Genomic DNA, 27,831 nt, shown 5'->3' with positions numbered 1-27,831 from the left:
GATAACACACTATTTTAACATAGTTTAACTTGTAAAAAAGACTGTAATATATTTTAAATTTGACTCTGTAGTAAAATCCATTTTATAAGCTTGTTGCTGAAATAAATTGATTTAAAAAAATCTGGTTAATTTTATTAGTTAAATATGAACACTATAATCATTTAATTATTGATGACATGTTCAGATTTATTGAATCTGTCTTATTTGTAATAAAGTTTATATTTTATTATACTTATGTGATGTTAAATCTCTGATACTTGATTTTAAACAGGGTCTGGTAATTGATACCTGCAGTACTAATCATTTTGATTAACTCATAAAGATACATATTATGTGTTCTTTCTAGTACAATGACGAAAATTCTCAAGTATTTATTTTTAACATATTTTGAAGTTTTGTGAATTTAATTTTATATTATTATTCCTTTATACATTGCTATTACCTAAAATGAATGCATCTCTATTACAATTATCATAGTTTTTCATTTCTAAAAATATAGTTCCTTTTTCAGAATATATTGGTTATATAGATTCTTTAAAAAGAAAAAAGTGAATTATTTAAAAAGAAAGAATTTCATAACTACTATATATATATTAAGTGAGGTATTTTTTAAAAAACCGAAAAGTATTTTCAAAATCCTGTTTCAAGGTGATATTTTGTGAGCTAGAAGCATTCATGTTTTTATATTAAGGCGTTCCCTTCAATTATCAAATCAAGTAAGCAAATACAGATACAGGCATGCACAAAGATCTACCCTTCCCACACACATTCCCCCTCCAAATCTGACACACATTCATTAGTGACATTATTAGTGGCATTGAACCCTTTCACCATAGAATTTTATGCTGTAGTTTTCTCCATTGGGTTTACAATGTTTACATTTTGTTTTCTTTATTTTTAAGAATCCCATATTGTATTAAAACCACCATTAAATCTTCAGACTCATTTGTAATACTGAAAGTCATTTCTTACAGTGCAGAGAAAAGTTGGAGTAGATTCCTACTTATACTTCATGTTCGAGAATGGGAAAATGAAAATTATGCAAATATGAAATGCAAATTTTGTTAAAATATTTTGAGACAACAGGGGAATTCACAAGTGGCAGAACTAAATGTAAAGCAGTTGAATCCCCTACTAGAATGAACCTTTGGGTTACTATGAGGTCGCTTAGTGCAGGTAGAAGAGAATCACAACAAAATGTACTACTGCAGAGAGGTATAGTCATTCTCTTTAAATAAGGTTCACAGGAAGATTCTAAGAACTCTAAAAAGACTGAGTGGTCATATAGTCCTGCCTTCTTAGTTTAAGGGAAGAAATTGGGTTAAAACAGGTTTCTATGTATAAAATCACACAACTCAGAATTGCTAAGAATAAGGACTTTTAAGTCCTCTTCATAAGAAAAGTTTTCTTTTTTTATTAATATATACAATATATATGCCTCAAAGATAGTTCATAAATACTATATATCATCAGACCCTATTTCTCCCTTCCTAGTTTGGAAAGTATTAACAACAGAAAAACATTACCTTGACATGTTTCCACATCAATGATACACACATTATTTGAACTAATCAGATGGAGTGGCAGTTCAGAATTAGTGAAATGACTATTTCAAACTACCTAGAAAAATCAGCATTGTTTTTTAAAAATATGTAGCATGAGCAGAACTTAATAGCATGTTTAAAGCTGTCATCCTTCTCTATTAGCCAGATATTAAGAAATATGTAAATAGTTTTCAGTTATCATTGAGGAAATTAAAAATATCTCTTGCATTCATATTCTAATGGTTTTAAGAAAAAATGATTTTTAACAATTTAATTAGCCATATTGCATAACTTATTTTTAGCTAGTATGGATTCAACTAAATAAATTTTCTTTATTTACTTTGGTATAATTTAAAAATTTTAAAGAATTCATCTTCTGAATTATCATTTATCATTTTTTAAAAATCCATAGCAACTCTATTTCATCAAATAGTATATATTTAAAATTATATAGTACTTTTTATCCAAAATAAAATATTTCTAAAATTTCAGATAAAAAAAGCACAATTCTGACTCTTACATTGGACTTATATGTATCATTTTCCTAGACTCTCCACTTAAGGTACACAGTGATAAATGTAGGAAATAGTAACAACCTGTTTCAGAAGTTCTCCAAATAGCTATAATTATTTTTCATGTATGTTATAACATATAAAATGACATCATAGTGTCAAAAGCAATGATAATGAATAGAATTTATTAAATAGGTATTAAAATATACTTTATTTTTCCAATTACATCATTTTCTTAATGTGCCTTAATATTCAGAATAGGCTAAGTTTTTTGTAATTTATTTTAAAATTAAGTTCATTGAATTCTTCATGTTATTCTAATGCCCTAATAATTTTTACTTTCTTTGTTTACTCATAAATTTTTATGAACTCAAGTTGTTTATGAAATTTTTAAGCTTTTGCTTTTATATAAAAACATTTATAGTCCTAAAAATACTGATACAGATATGCAGGTGTCTCTCAATAGAATATTTAAAACTCTTCTACATGCTTAGTATTTTACTACTAAGTGATTTCTATTGCTTTTTTTTTTCCTTTTTGATTTTCCACTGAGTACCCTTTGTCAGCTGATTAAAGCAATTTCTTTAACTTGCATAATTCCATGCTAACAAAATTTGTTAACTTGAATTTCATTTTTAAATTGTATTTCCTGATACATGTTTTTGTTTGTTTTCTTAACTAGTGAAAAAGGCCATAGATTTTAAATCTAGAGGATTTAAATTGTTTCCAGGGAAAGACAACAGCAACAAGTTTTCTATCTGTGAGTGTACTCCTTTTTTGTTACTTTCTCTAGTGCAAGAGTGAAGTTTGTGGTGTCTGTGTTGTTTGTGTGTGTTTTATCAAAATGTTCATGAATTTACCAAATTAACTGCATTAATATTTATATAACATGCATGACTATTCAATAAAATATGTATTTAAATGTGTATTGAGATAATGAATTAATGTAATTTCACCAATGCATATGATTTTGCTCAAATTTATTTCATATCTTAAAATGTTAAAAAAAATCATTTTGAGCTCATGTTGATGACACTCAAGTTTTGTAATTTTAGTATGTAAGGTAAAAACAAGTAAAATTCCTAAAATTTGTTGTTAGTAATTTTTGTGGAACATACATAAATGTTAACAAAGATATTTTCTTGAGGAAAGTCTCTTTTGAAGTACTAATTTTAATTTTAGGAGAAGTTGTATTAATTTGGGTTAATTTATCCATAGTCTTTATCTCAATAGTCTCATAAATTAATTAATCAGTTATTGGTATTTCTCTTTTGAAAATTTTATGAAATGACCTAGAATACACAATTATACTTACAAATTTACTTCTATTTAGATAATTTTGAACCCATCCTATAACTTCAGATTAATAATCACTCAATTAAACCATTTATCTGTATTACCACAAACAAACAGGATATTTGTTTTTTTTAGTAGAGGTAAATAAAGAGGAGTTGGCAGTTCATACACATACATTTTATAAAATTTGTGAAAAGTCATTTATGACATAACAGGTGACTTCTTAACTAATGTATTGATAGTGAATGAGAGTAGTAATGTAACTTGCATTTATGTTATTATTGGTTATTCTTCAATAAGAGAATTTCTTATCTTATTATTCTTCAGTTCCAAATCACCTCTTGAAGTGTTGACCTATTTAACAGAAATCATTCATGATAGTTATACAGGAATGGTTTTAATTATGTCTGTTGACTTGTATAAATAAATAATAAGTGACACAAATTAAGCTGTTATGTGAATTATCAAGAAACAAATGTGGAGCTTCTATGTTATCAAATAGTTTATGGTGTTTTAATGTTAAAATGTAATTTTTACATTGTTAGTATACTTGAGAATACTAAACCCAAAACAGCAAATATAAATAGGAAATCATTTGTTAAATTGGATTATGTGTTTAGAAAGTCGTAAATAACTAATCTTAAAGAATTTAGCTATGTAAATATGATTTTTCATATATGTGGGGGGTTAAAACATATTTGAAGATTGATACTCTAAGTCTTCAGAAGAGTAAATGCTACAATGTGACTCATAATCATTTCATATATTTTTAGAAAGGTTACATTTCTTGTAGAATAAAACATTGATAGGAAAACAATTGTCAGGTTAGATAATTTTAATATAACAAATTTCATCATATAAAATAAAAGTTAAATGTTTGCATTACTTAATATTAACCTCATCTCTCTTCTTCTAATATTTTATCTAGGCTATATATTTATTTTGGAGTTCTAAGAAGACTTAAAATGCATAAGATTGATTTCCCTTCCCTTAATTTTGTATATACAAATTTTATTTTCTGTGCTGCATTCTTTAAATTTCTAGATGTTCTGGGAAATGAGTTATTTACATTATTATATTCATACAAAGAAATCTAAGATTTCTCAAGGCATTATTAGAAACATGTCACTCTTTATGATTGTTGGTATATTGCCTTGGTGTAAATGTGTATTAATTTTCTTATTCTTGAATGTGTTTATAAGAATGAGTGAACAAATACAGAATTTAGACATATGTACCTGAAAAATTGATAAAAATATTTTATAAGAAATAATAGCTTATAGATTGCCAAGCAAAAAGTTAATAAAGGCAAGTATTAATAATTTATCTTATACATTTAAAACAAATTTTGTGCTTCTTATATTTTATGTGGGAATTTAAAAATACTTTTTCTTTTTATGTCTTTATAAAAAATCCCTACATTAATCAAAAGAAAATATTTTTGGCGACGTTTTCATAACTGTACAAGAGCAAGCCAAAATTTCATTTCACTATAATTTGTTTCTCAAGTGTTTAATAACAGGATTCTCATGGTTGCTTGTAGCAGAGTTATATTGTTTAATTTGTATGTGTGTATATATACACAAATATATGTAACAGGAAGACATTGAGTCTTTATTTCTTTTGATGTCGTTTCTGTAACAGAGAAAACAAATTACAAAGAAAGAGCATTTTTATCTGGCATCTTTCAAATGAAAAATAAAATGTTTTCATTTTTTAATAAAATAAATCTATTACTGGCAGTGCCAAAAGTAAGCATGCACATGGAGGATATGAAATACACACATTGTGGTATGTCTCCCCACAATGACCCCTCTAATTTTAAATAGAAATCAATTAACTAGAGCTTCAGGAAGCTCTGATAGTGGTCTTGAAGAGAATTTGGTTGTTTAAATGCCTAAGTAGGCTCTTTTTTGGCTTTAATATCTGAACTCTAAATTTTTCCCATCCATGTCTCCTTGTCCAAAATCGTAGCTTTGCAAAGAAAGGAAAAAAAAAGTTTAAAAATGTTAAACATTAAAGCAAGTTTTTATATTTTTATAATACTTTTCTTAATGAATTATATAGTACTTTTGACAACTTTTTTTGTAGGCCACTATACCTATTAAAGAGGAATTATAAGGAAATTTTCAACATCCCAGAACTGATTATGTTTTTGTCCTATTATTCAAATTTATTCATTCATGTTACTTTTTCATTTCATAATTTTTCCATGGCAGCACAATGCTAGACTAACATGAGAAAGTGAAAAAAAAAAAAATAGTCTCCATCCTAAAGGATCTAACATTTCATTTAGAATCTAAATGGGATGTAGGGCAAATTTTGTACAATATGAAAAATGTTAGTGTAAAGGAGCATCCCATTGTTGACATCTATGCTGTTTTGAGTGCAGAACAAGATCCAAATGTATTGTATTTTATAAGTTTGAGTAAAAATTTAAAATCTAAAGTAAAAATCTTACAAAAGCACCAGTGTAAACAACTGGAAGAGGTAATTGTAGAGTTGAATTTCAGAAGAATCCACACATTATTTTTAGATCATATAAAATCAGAAGCCTTAAAACTCAATATATAACAACATTATACTGCGATGTTAACTACATTAGTATTTTTAAGCTAAAATATGCAAGAATACAAAAAATTCACAAGATTCCTAAAGCACAAGAGAGATTTTCAAAAACTTTGTTAACATTGTGTATTGTGTACTTTTCAAAGTCCCCTGATTTAATGAAGATACTTGAATGTTATAAGAAGTAAATAATTCAAAATTTAACATTCTATAAATCTATTCATCTCTCTCTTTCCCAGATATCTGGGAAAAAAGACTCGTATTATATTTACAATAACTATATCCATAAAGACCAGAACAAAAAATATTTGCCAATAACTGATGTTCTTGTTATAAGGCAGTGTCCTACATATGTAATTAAATATTAAAGAACACTCATGTTCTTACCATAGTGCAAGTTACTATTTATACTTTAAGAAGTCAAAGTGACATATTTCACCAGTTGATTCTTCAGTGGCATTACAGAGTGAAAACAGCTTAATAAATGCATACTAAGTACATTTGAATGTCTTATGTGAGTTAGCTATGGACAAATCTGAAATATCTAATTATCAAATGAAGTAAATGATAATAAATTTTATTCTTAATTTGCTTTTAAATATTCAACATTTATAATTAAACAGCATTAAACATTTATCATTCACTATATATATACAAATATATTTTATACACATATTATTGAGATCCTTTTCCTTTATTTTAAACATCCCAAAACTTTCTTTCTTTTTTTAAGACATCCCAAAACTTTCAAACAAATACAAATAACAATATTAACAGGGATTACTAAAAAGAAAGTGATGAAAATTATAAAGATTCTCTGCGTTTTAAGATAACATGTTCAGAAAGATATTTTGAATGTTAGTTAAAGAGTGTTTCTGCCTCAGTGAGCTCTCTGTACAGGCTATAGTATTCAAGGTTTAAAAGTAAAATTTTTGAATCAGATTGCTTGGGTTTCAATATAGACTCTGTCATTAGCTATTGGTGCTATTTTGGACATACTTCTTGACACCTTCCTGCCTAAGTTTCTTTCATCTGTATTATATCATTTACTTTTTGAGACAATAATGCTGGTGAAATAGAATTTTTCTCATTTTTATTTACTAAAAGTGTTTTCACAAACCATTTCTATATTACCCTATAATAAGTGTTTTATATAAGAATGTAATAGAGTAGGTAATGCCACCTCATTTCCTAATTTAAAAGTCATTTTAATAACATGTACTATAGTACTTTAAAAAACCTTTTAAAGATTTAAAAGTTGGTGATTCCCATAGAAAATATTTGATTCATTAAAAACTATGGAAGGTGTCACTGTCAGTAAAAATGATTAAGATATATTTATTGAGAAGTTCCTAATTGCTATTTAGGTTTTTAATAATTATAAACTCTGTCTCTATTTTCATGAAGTATGAAGATATACAAAACTTAATTTATAGAATGAGCAAGTGATTTTACAATTACATATAAAACTTTCGAAATAAAGAATCTTAAGTTATATATTAACAGGAGTTAGAAAATGAGAAAAAAAATGAGTGACTAGCTTTTTGGACACAGTGAGACTCAAGCAGAGTCTTGAATATTAGATAGGATTTTAATAGGTAACTAAGGAGAAAAGGAAAAATTGAGACACGGAGAAAATAGAAGCAAATGCATGGAGTGAGATGTCTTACTAGGAAAACAGAACAGTGAAGCAGCAATTTGACTAATATAGTAAAAAATCTAGAGCCACTGTACAGTGGAGCTGCAATAAAAACTCTTTTAGAAAGTGTGGTTCTCCTCTGGTAACTACGTTATTTGGGAGGGAGATGTTAATTCCATCATAAAAGCATGAAAGTGAATTTGAGCTGACACATGAGATGAACTTTGATGAGTGGTTCATTGAAAGATCAAGAAACGAGCTTGGAAAAGATTAAAGCACCTTAGATTAGAAGTTATTAGCAAAGATATTATTTTACAATCCATGAAGAAAACACAAAATATAGGAGAACTTTGAATTTGTCCACTGTAGTTGAATCAGCCAGAGAGTGATGGAAAAAAACAAACAAACAAACAAACAAAACAGACAAGTAAAGAGTGATTAAAGCGCAAACCAGAGGAACAACAATAAAAACAGCAGGAATATCCTATGCTTTTAATTGGTGAGCATGTAATAATGTTGTAAAGACTGATAATACTGGTGATACTTAGGAAATCAATTTTGGTAGAATGATGCAGATGCTGCAACTACTTAAGAGATGAGCCATATAACCTCACACAACCATGATTCTTCTGCCATTATCTGATAACTGTCTTCTATTTGCTGAATCAGTCTGAACACAGTGACGTTTTTGAACTAAATGATCCAGATGTCCCGTGGTTCTCAAAGTTGACTTTACAGTAGAAACACCTTGATAGTTATAATTTTTTAATGATACTCAGAATCCTCCTTAAAGTAATTCCATTAGGATATCTAGGGGTAAAACTAGAATCTTTACTCTCTGAATGCTTATATGTGATTCACATATAAGCATTTCAATCCACAGCACAGGACAAGAATGATTGCCGAGTTTTTGTTTTTGTTTTGTTTTACCACTTCAGAGCCTTTACTTAGGTACTATTTTTCCTTTAAAAAAGCAGATGCATTGATAAAGAGTAAAGCAATAAAAGTTATTCTCTAGGTTATTTTAAGCTTGACTTTATAAAAACACTCATATCACCCATATTTGAGAAATAACTGGTTTAATAATCTTCCCATTAAAACACCTATTCTGGGCATGTAGTTATCCAATGTGATTACATTCACTGAAAAAATTAATGGATCTTAAAAAAAATTAACTAGGTGTCCTGAAGAAACTCCTGAAAACATGTACAATGGCGAAGTAAAAGCTAGTCACAGAGATTGCCCATGGGTTAAACCATAATTTTATTTTCAGCATTATACTATAATTCAGTAAAATGCTTAGTAAGTTTCAACATTATTTTACTTTAATATTGGAAGGTCAAATTCCATTTTAGAGCATATACAGAAGTGTTAATAATTTTAAACTTTTTCCATGGGGTTTAATTATTTCTATTGCAACTTAAAAAAAACAGATATCCAAATGACACTGTCATAACTGGTGATGAATATTTTACTGCCAATGATTAATGGAAACTCGACACTGATACCCTGAAAATATGATCCATGGAATTTTGATATTTGATAGTAATTAGAAATGAAACATTAGATGTTAATATGCATTTAATTCAGTTTCTTTTAGGCTCATAAATAGAAAAAATGCCTTTGCCTTCATTATTGGTTGATCAAATTATATTTTAACTTTCTTTACTTACAATGAGTGACTATAACAAAATATAACTATACATTTTATGTAAATTTTTAAATAAATATCACCTTTGATTTTCTAATCATCATATTTTTTCTGCTATTACAGTAAATGAGGGAGGTATTAAAACAGCTTCAAATTTATGCCCAGATCCAGGAGAGCCAGAAAATGGGAAGAGAATTGGATCTGACTTTAGGTAATATTTTAAATTTTTATTTTACTATTTGTATCATTAAAGGTTATTACAATTTAACTTTTTGAGATTTAAGATAATTAAAAATGTTTAAGGTTTTAATATAACTCATGAAATACATTTTAAGTTTTAGTGATGTCAAAAGAGTCCATTGATGTGTTACTATTAATATGTCATAAGTTTAAAGTGATTTGTTGATGTATCAACTTTATTGGGACATTTTTGATGTTAAATAATTAATTTATTATCATGTAGTAAATGAAAGGCATGGTGTTTACATTTTAAAGACATACATGTGAATTCAAATTCTACTTAGTTGTCTGATATAAGGTAAGTTGTTCAATTCCGTCAGCATGAGTTTGATTTGCAAAATGTAAATCAAATTTACCACATACAATGAAGAAGGTCAAATATGGCAAATCTGTGAAACCCTTCAGCAAGTGTTCTATAAACATCTTGTTCTTATTTTTGAGAAATAAATATAATATGGGTATAAGTTTTATCTCTATCACAAAACAATCTAGAGATTATAGGCAGCAAACTGTGGCTACTATGAATTTATATTACTAACAAATAATGCTTTCTATTTATTTATTTAATTGAAAGTCAGAGATACATAGAGGAGAGGCAGAGAGAGAGAGAGAGAGAAAGAGAGAGGTCTTCCATCTGATGGTACACTTCCCAATTGGCCACAACTGCTGGAGCTGCGCTGATCCAAAACCAGGAGCCAAGAGCTTCTTCCAGGTCTCCCACATGGGTGCAGGGGCCCAAGGACTTGGGCTATCTTCTACTGCTTTCCCAGGCCAAAGCAGACAGCTGGATCAAAAGTGGAGCAGCTGGGTGTTGAACTGGTGCCCATATGTGATGCCGGTGCTTCAGGCCAGGGAGTTAACACGCTGAGCCACAGTGCCAGCCCCCAAATAATGTTTTTTAAAAACCTTGGAGTTTTGTTAATCCACAATTATAACATTTTATGAATAAATGATGCAAAAGTCTTATCAAAATATTAAATAACTTGGTTAAAATCTTCAAACACCTATATTTCAACATATTCATTGTATACTAAGTTGTGTTTTTTATTATTGATAATTCTGTTTATAGATAAACATACCACACATGAACTGTTTTTATTTCTTGACATTATTTCTGTAAAGTCAAATGGTTCACAAAGAATATCCCTATGAAGAGAAAATATAGGTCTTAGAATATAAGCCTACGAAAGTTTTGTTTCCATGGATTTTTCAGGATAACTTTTAATGTTATCTTTTACTATATTTGGAGCATAAAACAAACATTTCCACAAGAATATAATTATAGTTTTTTTTAAAAAATAGAACTTCATTAGCCCCAAACTATTATACAAATAATATATTTTTTTAAGTTTTATTTCTTTGACAGGTAGAGTTACAGAGAGAAAGGTCTTTCATCCAGTGGTTCACTCTTCAAATGGCCACAATGGAAGCCAGAATGGATCGGAAGCCAGGAGCCTGGAGCTTCTTCCAGGTCTCCCACAGGAGTGCAGAGGCCCAAGCAGATATTATTTAAAGAAGCACAGTAAGGCCCAGCATTGTGGCACATTGGGTTAAGCCACTTCCTACAATGCCAGCATCCCTTCTGATCGCTGGTTTGATTCCAGGTTGCTCAACTTCCAGTCCCACTCCCAGCGAATGTACATTGAAAACTATCAGAAATTGGCCTGAGTACATGGGCCCTTCCAAACCTCGCGGGAGACTTGGATGGAGTTCCAAGCTCCTGGCTTTGGCCTGCCTCAACCCCTACAGTTGTAGTCATCTAGGGAGTGAATCAGCAGCTGGAAACTCACTTTCTGACCCTCTGTCTATCTCTCTCTCCATATATATATATATATACCTCTGCCTGTCAAATAAAGAAAATGAATCTTAAAAAAAAAAATGGGGCCAGCATTGTGGTGTAGCAGGTAAAGCTGCCACCTGCTATGCCAGCATCCCATATGGGCACAGTCTTGTCTGTTCCACTTCTGATCCAGCTCCCTACTAATGTACCTGGGGAAGCAGTGGAGGATGACCCAAGTGCTTGGGCCCCTGCACCCAGGTGGGAGACCTGGAAGAAGCTCCTGGTTCCTGGCCCAGCCCCAACTGTTGCAGCCATTTGGAGAGTGAACCTGTGGCTGGAAGATTCTTTCTCTCTGTCTCTGTCTCTGTCTCTGTCTCTGTCTCTCCGTCTCTCTCTCTCTCTTTGTAATTCTGCCTTCCAAATGGATAGAAAAGTAAAGAAAAGGGGAAAAATGAAGAAAAGGAGAGGAAAGGAAAGCACACCAAAAAATAAATTCGAAAGACCTAGGATCTGGTCAAGTTTTGGTTCAACACTCATAAACTTAGTGTATAAAATCAACTAAATCTTTACAGCGTATGAATCTTTGTAGAGTATAAAACAATTTTAGCTGTTACTAAGAGAATTTGTGGGCCGGCGCCGCGGCTCACTAGGCTAATCCTCCGCCTAGCGGCGCCGGCACAGCGGGTTCTAGTCCCGGTCAGGGCACCGGATTCTGTCCCGGTTGCCCCTCTTCCAGGCCAGCCCTCTGCTGTGGCCAGGGAGTGCAGTGGAGGATGGCCCAGGTGCTTGGGCCCTGCACCCCATGGGAGACCAGGAAAAGCACCTGGCTCCTGGCTCCTGCCATCGGATCGGTGCGGTGCGCCGGCCGCAGCGCGCCGGCCGCGGCGGCCATTGGAGGGTGAACCAACAGCAAAGGAAGACCTTTCTCTCTGTCTCTCTCTCTCACTGTCCACTCTGCCTGTCAAAAAAAAAAAAATAATAATAATAAAATAAAAAATAAAAAAAAGAGAATTTGTATGTTACTAAGTGAATTTACATAAGTAATTAATAAAGTAAAACTTTATTAAGTTGTAGTTATTCTTTTTAAAAAGATTTATTTATTTATTTAAAGTCAGAGGGAGAGAGAGAGAGAGAGAGAGAGAGAGAGAGAGAGAGATCTTCTGTTCTCTGGTTCACTTCCCAAATGGATACAACAATCAAAGTGGGGCCAGATGCAAGCCAGGGGCCAGGAATCCCATCCAGGTTTCCCATGTGAGTGCCAGCGATCCATGAACTTAGGCCATTATCTGCTGCCTTTCCTGGTGCATTAGCAGGAAGCTGGATCAGAAAACAGGATGCAGGCAACCCAAGCAGCAGCTTAACCCACTTCACACTAACATTTACTGCTAAATGATTATTTTTTCTTCTCTTCTTTTTAATATTTGTTTACTTATTTGAAAGAGCTACAGAGAGAGATAGAGAGACAATCTTCCATCCCCTGGTTCACTTCCCACATGGCTGCAATGGGCCAAGATTGAACCAGGTTGAAGCCAGGAGCCAGTACCTTCATTTGGGTCTCCCTCATGTGTGCAGGAGCCCAATCACCTGAGCTGTCTTCTGCTGCTTTTAGCAGGCCATCAGCAGGGAGCTGGATTGAAAGGGAGCATCAAGGGCATGAACTAGTGCCCTCACGGGATGCCTGTGTTGGAGATAATAGCTTTACCTTCTATGCCACATCGCTGCCCTTTCTTTTATTGTTATAAAATGCTATGACTATTCATTGTTTTATGTCAATTCTAGATACAAAGAATATGAAGCTCCATTTACCCAGCTAATAATGTGATTGAATTGGAATTTGAATTCATGACTCTGGATTCCAAAAGCAGACCTCTTAATCACTGTATTAGATTATGTTTTGAAGTCAAATCAACTTCATTCACATTTCATTTGTCACATACCTTTCTTGTCTTCTCCAAGATTTGATTTACTCAAATCTAAAAAATAGGGCTAAAATTATTTATCTTACTTAGTTGATAATATATTGATAATAGTAATCCTAAACTTGTGGCAAAATGAGTAGTCTATCAATTCTAGCTGCTAAAATAGGAAAAATTATGTAGAATAACTATTAAAATTTGTATTTTCTTGATTCCTACTACTTAAAAATTATATGAATGTTTCACTGATAATCAATTTTAAAGTAATGTAATATAATAGTGATTTACTGGGCTAGATTACCATAAAGTGCAGTGGATTTCAAGTCATACAAGGTATTCTCAAATATTAAAATGTACCATAAAATCAAAAATTTTGTAAAACTCAAGATTATGTGAGAGTATACAGAAATCTTAGTGTAGGAACACACACAATTTAAAGAGGTTAGGTTCCCATAGATACTGTAAGAATTATATAGCACCAGCCTGCAGAGGAGGAAGAGCCTGTCATGAAGTAAGAGCTTGATAAACATTCCAGGAAAATAAAGATCAGTGAAGTTCAGTATTAAAGTGTAAATGGTGGAAAAAGGAAAATGAAGTTGAGGCAGTAAAGAGAAACCAGATAGATACCTTCTGCAGAGTAAGTAAGTTGGTAACAATTCAGCTTAATCTGGACTGAAGATACATTTTAAGCACAAAGTTTTTTTTTTTTTTAAATGGGAACCAACTTTTAAAACTAATGTGATTTCCTACCTACCTATTCATACCCCAGGCCACCTCCCCCTCGTGTAAAATATTTGTTGCCCATCAATTATTTGATACTTTAAACCTGTAAATTTTCACAGAATAATCTGTTGTAAACAATCAACAGTGTCTTTCTCTAGCCTAGGCAGACTTTCTTTTCCTAATTTAGGTTACCATCCTATAATGGGAACTTATAGAGCTAAAATAGAATAACCTGACCCAATTTGAACTTCTAGTAAAATCATGCTTACTGTTTAAGAAATTTTATTGAAGAAAACATCAGCTTTAGTTAGAAGGCTACTACAGTAGTTTGGGTAGGAAATTGTTGAGATTTTGACTATGCTGTTGACAGGGAATTATACAGATTCAAGATATATTTTGAAGATAAAATCTTCAGTATCAGGTTTGATGTGAAAACCAAGAAACACAAAAGAATAAATATGATTCCAAACTTTGTGGGAATGAAAAAATGAGAATAGAGTAAATTAAATATTTGATGAAGTGTGGAAATTAAGAAGTTTGAGGAGAGAAATTGAGAATTCAGATTGGAATTGTAAGTTTCAGCTGTTTTAGACATTTGCAGGTGGTTATGTTTAGTAATTGAGTATTAATTCAAGTTCAGAGATATTAGAGAAGCATCAGCATTAGGAATTATAAACAATATTTAGTAATGAATGTATAACATCATTTACACTGTAGAAAGTCAAGGGAACTTGTGACATTGTCTCTCTTTTTTCAACTTTTATTTAATAAATATAAATTTCCAAAGTACAACTTTTGGATTATAGCAGCTTTTCCCCCCATAACCTCCCTCCCACCTGCAACCATCCCATCTCCCACTCCCACTCCCATCCCATTCTTCATCAAGATTCATTTTCAATTATGTTTATATACAAAAGATCAATGTAGTGTATACTAAGTAAAGATTTCAACAGACTGCACCCACACAGACACACAAATTATAGAATACTGTAAGTGATATTGTCTTACATATCTATACTATTTGGTGAACTGATGAAATACAAGGAGTTATCAAATCATGTTCATGAGTGCTCAGAAAACATAGGAGTATCTCCAAGAGAATAACTGAAATGAGGAAGAAAATCATTTAAAAGGGCGGTGGTCAGTATTGAATAATTGAGTGTGCTAAGGATAGAAGACTGACTGTTTCTTTAAATTGACAACAGGAAGATTGTTGACAAGAGTGATTCCATTTGAATATCAGAGACTGAAAAAATGTAGTAGCTGAAGAGTTAGGAAATTTTAGCTCAGTTAGAGCTTTTGGATACTGAATTATATAAAGCAGAATAATGTATAGTCGGTATGAAGTAAATTGAAGTTTTCTTTTCAGAAATGCAAGAAAATGAAGTTTGTTAATTGATACTACTTTTAATAATATGGAGAGGGATATATTGATGAAATAGAAAAGAGGATATAAGTAAAGGAACATAATTTTGTAGGAGAAAATAAATGAGATTCTATGGACAGGTATAGGGGAATTACCAGTATTTTCACTGTAATGGAAAAGAATTTAGAGAGGTGAATAGAAGATGTTGTTCTCGGGCCAGTGCCATGGCTCACTTGCTTAATCCTCCGCCTATGGTGCCAGCATCCCATATGGGTGACAAGTTCTAGTCCTGGTTGCTCCTCTTCCAGTCCAGCTCTCTGCTGTGGCCTGGGAGGACAGTGGAGGATGGCCTAGGTGCTTGGGCCCCTGCACCCACATAGGAGACCAGGAGGAAGCACCTGGCTCCTGGCTTTGGATCGGCGTAGCTCCAACTGTAGCGGCCATTTGGGGGATGAACCAATGGAAGGAAGACCTTTCTCTCTGTCTCTCTGTCTCACTGTCTAACTGTATCTGTCAAATAAATAATTAAAAAAAGATGTTGTTTTGTTTTCAGATTATTGTAATGGAAAGATGAGATGGCTCATGCTCCAAGCATTTATTTTGTTAATTTTTCATCAAGAAGGCCATCAAATGGAAATGTATATCTAGGGAGATGATGGGGATGGATTCGACAGGAAGTTTAAAACTTAGAGAAAAAGATTGTTACCAAAAGTGAGAGAGCAAGCTTGCCATTGAAATGTTGCCTTGCTAAGTAATTTTGAGTGCCCTTTTGAGAATGATGATAATGAATCTGCCTAGTTACATGATTTTATCTGGTATCACTGGTTTTTCCACGTACAAGCATAAAAAGGCTTATGTAAAATTGGGACAAAACTGAATGCATTTGGGAGATTGTGATTATTCAAGTATACAAATTAGAAACATGGCTCTGGAAATCATGAAATCTCTAAGTATAGGTAAGTTGGGAATGAAAAGGGAAGATTAGATTGTCTGTCAGTCTCAGCTATGCACATGTGAGCACATTAGAAGCCATGGCTAAAGTGTTTGTAGACTTATCTGCGTAAGAGGGAAAGAAAAGAACTTTATATGTATTTCAAAACTATAAAACAATAATTATGTTATGAACTATGAGAATCACCACAAAGAATAAGAAAGGGAAAGTTATTAAAGCAATAAATATTAACAAAATATAAATCATCTTATCATGGAGTTGTGTAATTTTATAGCTTGAGTTTACAGTTAACTCTTTTACTGGGCCCTTATCATCAAAGGAAAATTAAGTGACAGGCACTCAGTGATTCACCACCTGCATCTATGGATGCAAGACTGGTCATTGGATTTAAGTACCAGTTTCTACCCCACAGATGTTCAAGGAACTCATGGCACACTCTCTTGGGACCCCTCACCTTGATGATATTCCATTCTTTGGTACAATACTGAAAGCATAATCCATAAAAGAAAAAAATTGGTAAATTGAACTCCATTAAAATTAACACTGCTGCCCGCAAAAGGCATTGTTAAAGAAAAAGAAAGGAAAATTTACAGATTGAGAAAAGTATTTGCAAATATGTTGAGTTATATTTTAAAAAGAAACTGCAAAAATTAACACTTAAACTTAACAGTAATAAAAGTTTACTGAATTTCACAATAGGTAAAACATCTTAGCAGACCTCCTCAGCAAAGAAGATATACAAGATGGCAAATAGGCACATTAGAAAATGCTCTTATGTGTCATTCAAAAACTGGGAAATTAAAACAAGTATCAGATACAAGTACACAACTATTAGAATAGCTATAGTCAGGGCCAGCGCTGTGGCTCAGAGGGTTAACACCCTGGCCAGAAGTGCCGGCATCCCATATGGGCGCTGGTTCTAGTCCCGGCTGCTCCTCTTCCCATCCAGCTCTCTGCTGTGGCCTGGGAAAGCAGTGGAGGATCGCCCAAGTCCTTGTGTTAAGGTTGAGAAACATCCGCCACCCAAGGAACGACTCCAAGAGACTCTCTCTCATGCAATTAGCAAAGGATTTTATTATTTTTCCAGCATGCTGGGGCTCTCTGAACATATCAGAACAGAGCAGCCCCGAGGAGTTGGGAGTCAGGGTTTTTATACAGTTTGAGGAGTGGGCTAGGGTCAATCACAGGTCAAGAAAATTTACAATTATTTAATTGAGTGCTGGTGTATTGGGGTGAAGCTATGGTCATGTATTCACAAACTGATATGCATTACCCAAGATTTTACAAAGTAGGCACGTAGAGTGAGGTTATATTTAGGTCATTCTGTCACAGAAGATCCATAAGTGTCTATAGGAACATTTGAATGATCTACTACCTAAGATTACAGGAACTTTGAGATAATCTATTAACTACGGTTACATAAAGCAGGTACAGACAGTCTTTCAAAACTTTCTACCACCACCATATGGAATGCATCAATCTAGTAGGGTAGGGTAGGGATACACAAGAGCCATTTTTCTTCCAGAGGCAAGGGGGTGAAGTAGGGGTTATCATTAGGGAGGGCATTCCGGAGGAGGAAGGGGGAGAGGTAGCCTTTAACTTTTGACTCTTCACTTGGGCCCTTGTACCCTCATGGGAGACCTGGAGGAAGCTCCTGCCTCCTGGCTTCGGATCGGCACAGTTCCAGCCATTGCGGCCAATTGGGGAGTGAAACATCCGATGGAAGACCTCTCTTTCTCTGCCTCTCCTCTCTCTGTGTAACCTGACTTTCAAATAAATAAGTCTTTAAAAAAGTAGCTATAGTCCAAAATACTGATAATGCTGAATGCTAGTTTAGAAGTAGAACAATAGAAATTCTCATTTGTTGGTAGTGGAATGCAAAATGGAAAACTGAACTTTGGAAGACATTAAAAATCTGGCTTAGCAATATGTTTAGAGCTTATGACCACACAAAAACTTCACACAAATGTTTATAGCAGCTTTCTTCAAAATTTACAAATATTGGAATCAATGAATATTTGCTTCAGTATGAGAATTAGTTGTATAGCTATATGATGGAGTATTAATCAGTAATAAAAATCAGTGAGTTATCAAGTTACAAAAAGACATGAAAGAACCTTAAATGTGTATTAAGTGAAAGGAGCCAGTCTGTGAAGGAATCCTTATATGATTCCAACTGTATGACATTATGAGAAAGACAAAACTATATAGAGAGTAAAAACATCAATCGTTGCTAGGGGCTCAAGGGAAGGAAAGGTGGTACACAGGTGTATCTGTGTATATAGGTGGTACACAGGACTTATGTCTACACAGCAGTGAACCTGTACTGTATGACATATAATAGCAGTTGATTTGTCCATTCTTCAAAACCCAAAGAGCACAAAGCACGATTCCCAAGGTAAACTGTGGACCTTCATTAGTAAATCTATCAATATCAGGCCCTCAATTGTAACAAATGTAAATCATTAGTAAATCTATCAATATCAGGTCCTCAATTGTAACAAATGTACCACAATTACACAAGATATTTATAATGCAAGAAGTCATGTGTCTTGTGGAGAGAGAGGCAGTGTATAGGCATTCTGCTTTCTGTGCATTCTTTCCTATACAGCTGAATCTTCTAAAAAAATCCTGTTAAAAATTAAAAATAAAGGCATATAAGTGATTTTATATTATAGTTGGATCCACTACACACATGCACGTGTACTGCATACATGCTATTCTAATGATAATATTATTGAAAGATTTATCCAGCACACTGCAACCTCAAATATTTATGGTTTCATCATTTTCTTAGAATAACAGTAATCTCTGAGAGTGAGCTTAGGGAGATATGGGGGGTTTCACTTATTAAGAAATAAGTATTTTCAACATAAAAATTACCTCTATCCATTTCTATCATTACCTTTTTATTTTTTACCATTTACTTACACATTTTCAAAAAGTTGTATTGTCAAATTTAATAGATACAGGTTCTTCCCCTTCTTATCCATATATAGGCTGTTGCCACATTAATCCTTTGTATAACATCTACAATAATGTGTTTTACCAACTTAAACACCAACAGAGCTTTCCTGAGTTTTACTTATATACAAACAACTCAGTTTTCACAAGTGCCTCAATATCTTCCTAATCTTATTTATATTTCATATGTATTTTGTTTGGTGACAAATTACTCCACATGGTTTGCTTCAAATATATCTGATTTTCTCTGACTTGTTCATTTAGTTGTGTTATATCTTCCTCTTGCAATGTTCTAGTCCAGAAATTTTCCCTACCTTATCCTGTATATCCCTCAAGTACTCAAAGTTCTCCTTTATAAAGCTTTTCTTATTTTTCCAATCTATTTAACTCTTCTAGCATATTGTATATTTTCTGTATGGTACTTAGAATATGTTTTATTCTTATTTTCCAGAAACTTTTCTAGATATAAGATCTTTGAAACTATAAATAGGGTCCATTCTTATTTATGTACGGCTGACAAAGGTAGTTAATTTTTTTAATCACATGACCCAATAACAGTTCCGCAAATTTATGATAAAACTAAATGACTGGGACTGACGCTATGGCACAGAGAGTAAAGCTACCACCTGCAGTGCCAGCATCCCATATGGGTGCTGGGTTGAGTCCTGGCTGCTAATGTACCTGGGAAAGCAGTGGAGGATGTCCCAAATCCTTGGGCTCCTGTACCCACTTGGAAGACCTGATTGGGGCTCCAGGCTCCTGGCCAAGCCCTACCTGCTACTGACTTTTGGTGCATGAACCAGCAGATGGAAGATCTCTCTCTTTACTTCTCTGTATGTAAATATGCCTTTCAAATAAAGAAATAAAATCTTAAAAATATAAAAATCTAAAAAACCCAAAGGACTATAGGCAGGACTTGATGAAACAGACATATTCTTTTGTGAACATAATCAATATTTTTATAATCACCGAGAAAAAATTATAAGGAAATCCTTGAAATAAGGTATTTTACTTGCAGTATTGCTTTCCATTTTGTGCTCTACTCTCCAAGGTGAGAGTCCCAACGGCTGTGTTTTGAAATCTTAAAGCTCTGTTTCTAATTTGAAATGCCTATAGAACATAACAGGCTTTTAAAGGAAGAAATGCTGCCAAGGAGATATAAAACTTGCCAGCATTTTCTATGCTGAAAAATAAATTAAAAATTTAAATATCTTTTAAAATAACCAAATGTCTGAGAAAGCTCAGCTTGTGGGGTCATTACCTTTCACAAACTGTTCTGCAAGAAGGTTTTATTTGATGCCTGCTCTAGCAGAGATATAGAGGGAAAGGAGTATTTTGAAGATGTCAAAATATGAAACCAGAAAGAAATATCAGTTTGATCCCCGCCTTGAAAGCAAAGCACAATATTTGCCCAAAATTTCATACTTTCATTTTGATTATTAAGACACGTAACACATGGAATCACCCTAAATATCTATCAACAAAAGACTGGATAAAGAAATTATGGGATATATACACTATGGAATACTACACAATGGTAAAAAAAAAATGAAATCTGGCCATTTGCAACAAAATGGATAAATCTAGAAAACGTTATACTTAGTGAAATAAGCCAGTCCCAAAGGGACAAATACGGTATGTCCTCCCTGATTTGTAAGAACAAATAGAAGCCGGCGCCGCAGCTCACTAGGCTGATCCTCCGCCTTGCGGCTCTGGCACACCGGGTTCTAGTCCTGGTCGGGGCGCCAGATTCTGTCCCGGTTGCCCCTCTTCCAGGCCAGCTCTCTGCTGTGGCCCGGGAGTGCAGTGGAGGATGGCCCAAGTGCTTGGGCCCTGCACCCCATGGGAGACCAGGAGAAGCACCTGGCTCCTGCCTTCAGATCAGCGCGGTGCACCGGCTGCAGTGCGCAGGCCACGGCGGCTATTGGAGGGTGAACCAACGGCAAAAGGAAGACCTTTCTCTCTGTCTCTCTCTCTTACTGTCCACTCTGCCTGTCAAATAAATAAATAAATAAATAGAAAGAACAAATAGAGCATCTAAAACGAAATATGTAGAAGTGAAATTGACACTTTGAGAAGGAATATCTTGAGCTGCCCTTGTCTTGACTGTCGAGGAACAGTTTTGTTTTTTTTTATTTTTTCAGTTTTTTTTTTCTTCATATTATTTGTTGTACTATTTACTTAACATAGAGTTAATCATATGTGTATAAAGTCAATTGAAAATAGATACCAGTAAAAAATAAGAGTGTGAATAAGAGAGGGAGGGGGAAGTTTGTAACTTTAAAGCTGTATAGTTCTGCATACATTCCTATGGACTTACTTCTAAGGATATAGCTTAAAAACTTGTCATGGGACTCCAAATCCCATTAAGCTTAGTGGTAAAAATGCCATCTTAATTGTTAAAGTGATCATATTAAGTGTTAAAGTGAACATATGGATAGCATTAAGTGTTAAAGTGATCATATAAATAGGATCAAGTGTGTGATAGTAATAATAGATAGAATTAAAAAGGAGAGAATGTTCCAACATGGGAAGAAGTCCACAGAGCAGACTCAGAATGACAATCTTTAAATAGCACTCTGACCTCAGAATCAGCCCTTAACTCTTCTGGCCTGGCTGAAAAGCCCATGAGAGCCTTTCAGGCATGGGAAGCTGAGGCACTGTGGCAAAAAATGTTCTACTTATGGAGGATCTCTCTGAGACCCCAGCAGAAAGAAGTGGCCATCAATGCAGGATGTACTTTTTTTTTTTTTTTTTTTTTTTTTTTTTTGCACAGGCAGAGTGGACAGTGAGAGAGAGTGACAGAGACAAAGATAAAGGTCTTCCTTTGCTGTTGGTTCACCCCCCAGTGGCCGCTGCAGCCAGCGCACTGTGCTGGTCTGAAGCCAGGAGCCAGGTGCTTCTCCTGATCTCCCATGCAGGCGCAGGGCCCAAGCACTTGGGCCATCCTCCACTGCACTCCCGGGCCACAGCAGAGAGCTAGACCAGAAGAGGAACAACTGGGACAGAATCCGGCGGCTCTATTGGGACTAGAACCCGGGGTGCCGGTGCCACAGGTGGAGGATTAGCTTATTGAGCTGGGGCGCTGGCTGGATGTACTTTTTTCTAAAGGAAGGAGAGAACTTCCGCTTTCCTTATGGCCTTATCCAAATACTGATGGAGTTTGTGGATTCAAAAGACTTCCATAGCCTCGGCAGCTCATGTCAAGAGCCTTTGGTGGTCACTGACATCATACATAAGAATTTAATTGTTAAATTAACCACAGGGGTCACTGTGCACTGCATGCCAGGACCTCTGTCCCCAATGAGTTCTATTATGAGAGTTAACTATAAAAGTAGTTCTCAGACAGTTTGTGTATGTGTGCAAATTATTGAAATCATTACTTAGTATAGAGTTGGTCTTCTGTGTACAAAGTTAATTGAAAATTAATCTTAATGGAGAATGGAACTGACAAGGGGAGAGGGAGGAGGAGGAAGGATGGTAGTGTGGGTGAGAGGGTGGGTATGGTGGGAAGAATAATTATATTCCTAAAGATGTACTTATGAAATTTGTATTCCTTGAAATAAATTGAAAATATATATTAATGGAGGGAAGCTGTTGTAATCCATATGCTGTACTTTGGAAATTTATGTTCATTAAATAAAATAAAATATAAATACTAAAAAAAAAAAAACAAAAAAAGACAATATATATTAAAAAAGACACAGCAATGAAACAGCAGGGAGCACACTATTTATTTGGAAATGTTAAAACACTACTGTACATAATCAGGAAAGACTGAAATTTATCATATTTTTGAATATGAAATTACCTTTATGCATTCTCCTAACATGAGATATCTAAATATATCAGTGTATTCACTTATAAAAATTTGCTGAGTCATTAGAAAAAGACCATCCATATATAGAAGTCCAAAGGTATTGTTTCTCTACAAGTAAGACCCTTTTACAGAAGAACCTATAGTCATAGCATTTCTTTTTGTACCACACAGCTGTTTCCTAATAACCTGAATCTGACTTTCAGCACTATTTCTTTGAGTACCAATTATTTCTCCCTTCTTACGCCTTTTCTCAGTTTTCAATTATTTTTTTAAAAAGATATTATTTATTTGAAAGGTAGAGTTACAGAGAGAGTGGGAGAGACAGAGACAGAGATACATTTTCCATTTGTTAGTCTACTCCCCAAATGGCCTCAATAGCCTGAGCTGGCCCAGGTCAATACCAGGAGCCAGGAGCTTCTTCCAGGTCTCATATGTGCCTGCAGGAACCCAATTACTTGGTCCATCTTTTGCTACTTTCTCATGCCAATAGCATGGAGCTTGGTCAGAAATGGAGCAGCCAGGATGTAGACCAGTGCCCATATCAATGTCAAAATCCCAGGCGATGGCTTAACCGTTGTTATGCAACAATTCTATAAACAGTTTTCAATTCTATAAACAGTATAGCCATCCCTTCTGTAATCATTGTAACCTCTAGTTGTGGTTAAATGACTGAAAAACAGCTTGGTTTCCTTGAATCTAAACTCTCTTGACTACCCATTTTTCCATTCTTTAATCTGCTTCCACCTCTCATTTCCTAAAAAAAAAAAAAAAAAAAAAGCTTCAGAGGTCCATCTTCAAAACTTCCCTCTTCCCTCTTCCTCTATGCCTTCTGCTTCAAGAATACCATCACCTCCAAAGGTTTCATAACCATGATTTCCAGTGTTTCACCAGATCATTATCATTTTTATTATTCTGAGACTTGGATATTTCTTCCCATCTAAGGGGCTTCCATGGCCTTGGAAACTCATGACTGGTGCATAGGGAGATTACTGATGCCATAAACAGGAGTGTCAATTTGTAAAGTCAACAACAGGAGTCACTGTGCGCTTACTCCTCATGTAGGATCTCTTTCCTTAATGTGCTGTACATTGAGGCTTAATGCTATAACGAGTACTCAAACAGTATATTTCACTTTGTGTTTCTATGGGGGTGCAAACTGTTGAAATCTTTACATAATGTGTACTAAACTGATCTTCTGTTAAAAAAAAAAAAAAAGAAGAAATTAGCAATTCCCAACTTGACTCTCACTGGGATTAAACATGACAATAGGTCTGATCTGATTTCATCATCATTTAAAAAATCATCTATTATTTTTCACTCTATGTTTCTGTGTGGGAGCAAACTGTTGAATTCTTTACTTAATGTGTGCTAAACTGATCTTCTGTATATAAAGAGAATTGAAAATGAATCCTCATGTGAATGGAAGGGGAGAGGGAATGGGAATGGGAAAGGGGAGGGTTGTGGGTGGGAGGGACGTTATGGGGGGGAAGCCATTGTAATCCATAAGCCTATGATTTTCCCAAATGAATTCAGATTATTTAGATTATTTAAAAAATCTTCATTCTTTCCAAACATCCTGCAATGCATTGATTTTTACTTCTTCAATCTCATTAGTTATCTTAAATTCTATCTGCCTCTTTAAACCCTTAAAACTTCTCACCTGCACAACATCCCTGGTATTCTATTGGAAAAAAGTACTACACTTGGACTTTCTGAAAAAGATTCCTGTTATGTAACTGTTTCTTTATTAGCCTATGATCAAAAACATATCTTATGTTATCGAAATTATGGGCTTATGGCTTGTAATTTTGTGTTCTTTCTTTTTTGATTATATACTTGCATTCTAACATTTAAACTCTTTAAAAAACAGGTGTAACCCAACCTTCTAGCATTATCTTTTCAATTCTACCATATTGTGCTACAGAATTCCAGATTTTCCTCTTACATAAAAATATATCATTTCAATATTTCAATTATATTGTGTATTTTAAAAAAGGAAAAATGTAGAAAAATAAAACTACTGCTCCCCTAAACATATCTGTTGTTTAAAGCAAATTGCTCCTCCAGAGTTCCCTTTTCCAGCTCTGTGATATATCACAGGCTATTCTCTTTAGAGAGTATGATCTTGCCAGTCTTTACCTGTAAGAATCCTAACTGTTTTTCAAATGGATTTTCCTGCTTTTCCTTGATTTCCCATTAGTTTTCTCCATACTCTCTTGGCTTATTTTACTTGTTTTGAATTTGAGTATCAGTCTGCATTGCCACTTTCTTCTCATGTTATGTTTTTTTTTTGACAGGCAGAGTGGACAGTGAGAGAGAGAGAGACAGAGAGAAAGGTCTCCCTTTGCCGCTGGTTCACCCTCCAATGGCCACCATGGCCAGCGTGCTGTGACCAGCGCACCGCGCTGATCCAATGGCAGGAGCCAGGTACTTCTCCTGGTCTCCCATGGGGTGCAGGGCCCAAGCACTTGGGCCATCCTCCACTGCACTTCCCTGGCCACAGCAGAGAGCTGGCCTGGAAGAGGGGCAACCGGGACAGAATCTGGCGCCCCGACCGGGACAAGAACCCCCTGTGCCGGCGCCGCAAGGCGGAGGATTAGCTTAGTGAGCCGCGGCGCCGGCCTCATGTTATGTTTTAAGACCAGTAAAATTAAGACATCTTTCAGTTATTTTCCTTATGGAAAGATCTTTATTGTTTCTTTAGGATCTCTCTTCCCGCCCCCCGCTGTTCCAAGCATCTTATTTACTTTTTTAAAATTTATATAAAAATAGCAAGTTTCATGCATTACATAAGTACAATTTCAAGAAGACAGCAAAACTTCCCTACCTCTCTTCTCTTCATCAATTTTTGCAAATTAAAAAAAAAGGGACTTTCCTTAAAAAATCTATTACCTAGGCCTGACTACAATGATTAATGACGGCATAACTGTCCTATTGTTTCTTGGGTTCCAAACTGTGCTACCATGTAAAAACTAACTCCTACAAAAATAAATGTTTCAGTTGTATAAATATATAGAAACAATGGTGGTACTAGATTTGATATTTAAGATTTATTTATTTATTTGAAAGGCAGAATTAGAGAGTGAGTGAGAGAGGGATGGACAGAGAAAGAAAACTTCCAACCACTGGTTCACTCTCTAAATGGCTGCAATGGCAGGGTTGGTCCAGCTGAAGCAAGGAGAAGTAGAATTTTATCCTGGACTCCCATGTAAATGGCAGGGGCCCAAATACTTGGACCTTGTGTTGCTACTTTCCCTGGTGCATTAACAGGGAGCTGAATAACTTATCATAACTAAAGGAATAACCAATGGAAATTTTACAAATAGAAGCTTATTTTCCACATGATTTCTTTTATAAAAACTATATTAAAAAATTTACTATTTATTTTTATTCGAGTGATGGGGTGGGGGAGAGAATCAAAGATCTTCTGTCCACAGATTCACTCTCTAAAAGTTCACAACTGTTGATGATGGGTCAGGTTACAGCCAGGGGCCCAGAAATCAATTCAGGTGTGTGTGTGAGAAAGGCACCCAATCACGCAAGCCATCAGCTGCTGCCTCCCAAGGTACATATTAGCAGAAAATCACAAGTTGATACCAGGCACTCACTGGTATGAGATGCAGGCTTCCCAAGCAATATCTTAACCATTAGGCCAAAACCTTAGACTCAGTTGCTACATTAACATTAAGATGCTTCAATTTATTTTTCATGTTTGTCTACCCCTTTGTGTACATAAACCCCATGGGAATACTCTTATATCTTCTTTCAATATTGTATCATCTCAGTATAGGACCTAATGTACCTTAAAAATTACAAATATTATGGTCAGAAAGTTATCTCTTTTGTTGGGCCTGTATAGAATTTAAAGATTATGAACCACTGTAATTAACCAGATAGTTACCAATTTGGGGCCTTGAATGTTTATAAAATATTTGAAGTTATAACTGCTTCATAAGCATTCAGAGTATGTTGGATAAATATATTTATGAGTGTATCTTTTCAAGTCAATATGTAAACAAGTGGATACCTGAAAGAATGGTTTGGTATATGTGTGGGAAAGAGGATAGATTGGTTGCCAGGATAGAGGTGGGTGATAGACTGTAGAAGATAAAGTAGAAGTAGGAAGTAGACAATGACTGACTTCAATTTTCTTTCTCAAAGATCTCTTATATTTAAGATTTATTTATTCTTTAAAAGGCAGAATGACAGAGAGAGGGAGAAAGAGGGAAGAAGAGAAAGAGGGCGAGAGATCTTCTATTTTCTGATTTACTCCATAAATGGCCTCAATAGCCAGGGATAGGCCAGGCCAAAGTCAGGAATTCCAACCTAGTCTACCACATGGTGGCAGGGGTCCAAGTCCTTGGGCTGTCATTTGCTGCCTTCCCATGCGCATTAGAAGAAACCTGGATTGGCAGCCATGCAGCTGGGACTCAAACCATACTCCTCATAGGATGTGCATATCATAAGCAACAACTTACAGAGCCACTGTGCTAGCCCCCTTTCCCAAAGATCTTAAGCTTCAACTAGAAAGCTTTATTATTGGTTATAACATGATAACTAGTATATTACATGATAACTAGTAATGATTATTACTCCTGGAATATATTCAAATAGATACTTGCTCTATTTATTACAAATTCTACCTAACTACTACCTCCAGCTAATTACTATTTTATTAATTCTGAAACCTCAAAATTATTGACATTATCTAAAAACTTCAGTATAAAAGTTCGATGTCTTGAGCTCCACGTAAGAGTTAAGGTCAAGAACTATGATTACATATCAAGATAACCAAAGGACCATGATACTTCTGGCTCCTGGGACACACTTTGTAAAATCACTTATATACAAAATAAATGG

The 27,831-nt window shown here is 34.3% G+C and overlaps 1 protein-coding gene across 3 annotated transcripts in view; it reads left to right on the top strand.

Annotated features, from left to right (window-relative positions):
- CSMD3 (CUB and Sushi multiple domains 3) overlaps nucleotides 1–27,831 on the top strand; it is a 1,281,859-nt gene that overhangs the window by 519,923 nt on the left and 734,105 nt on the right. For all 3 annotated transcript variants that reach the window (XM_051844770.3, XM_051844772.3, XM_051844771.3), the window contains 2 exons: nucleotides 2,739–2,816; nucleotides 9,334–9,421. In XM_051844770.3, coding sequence (XP_051700730.2) covers nucleotides 2,739–2,816; nucleotides 9,334–9,421 — 166 coding nt within the window. The remainder of the gene's footprint in view (nucleotides 1–2,738; nucleotides 2,817–9,333; nucleotides 9,422–27,831) is intronic.

This window comes from Oryctolagus cuniculus, chromosome 6 (genome assembly GCF_051225735.1).
Source record: "Oryctolagus cuniculus isolate XC-2025 breed Fujian yellow rabbit chromosome 6, ASM5122573v1, whole genome shotgun sequence".
Classification (NCBI taxonomy): Eukaryota; Metazoa; Chordata; class Mammalia; order Lagomorpha; family Leporidae; genus Oryctolagus; species Oryctolagus cuniculus.
Note: the sequence above shows the minus strand (reverse complement) of the source record. Positions and strands in the feature narration are given on the sequence as shown.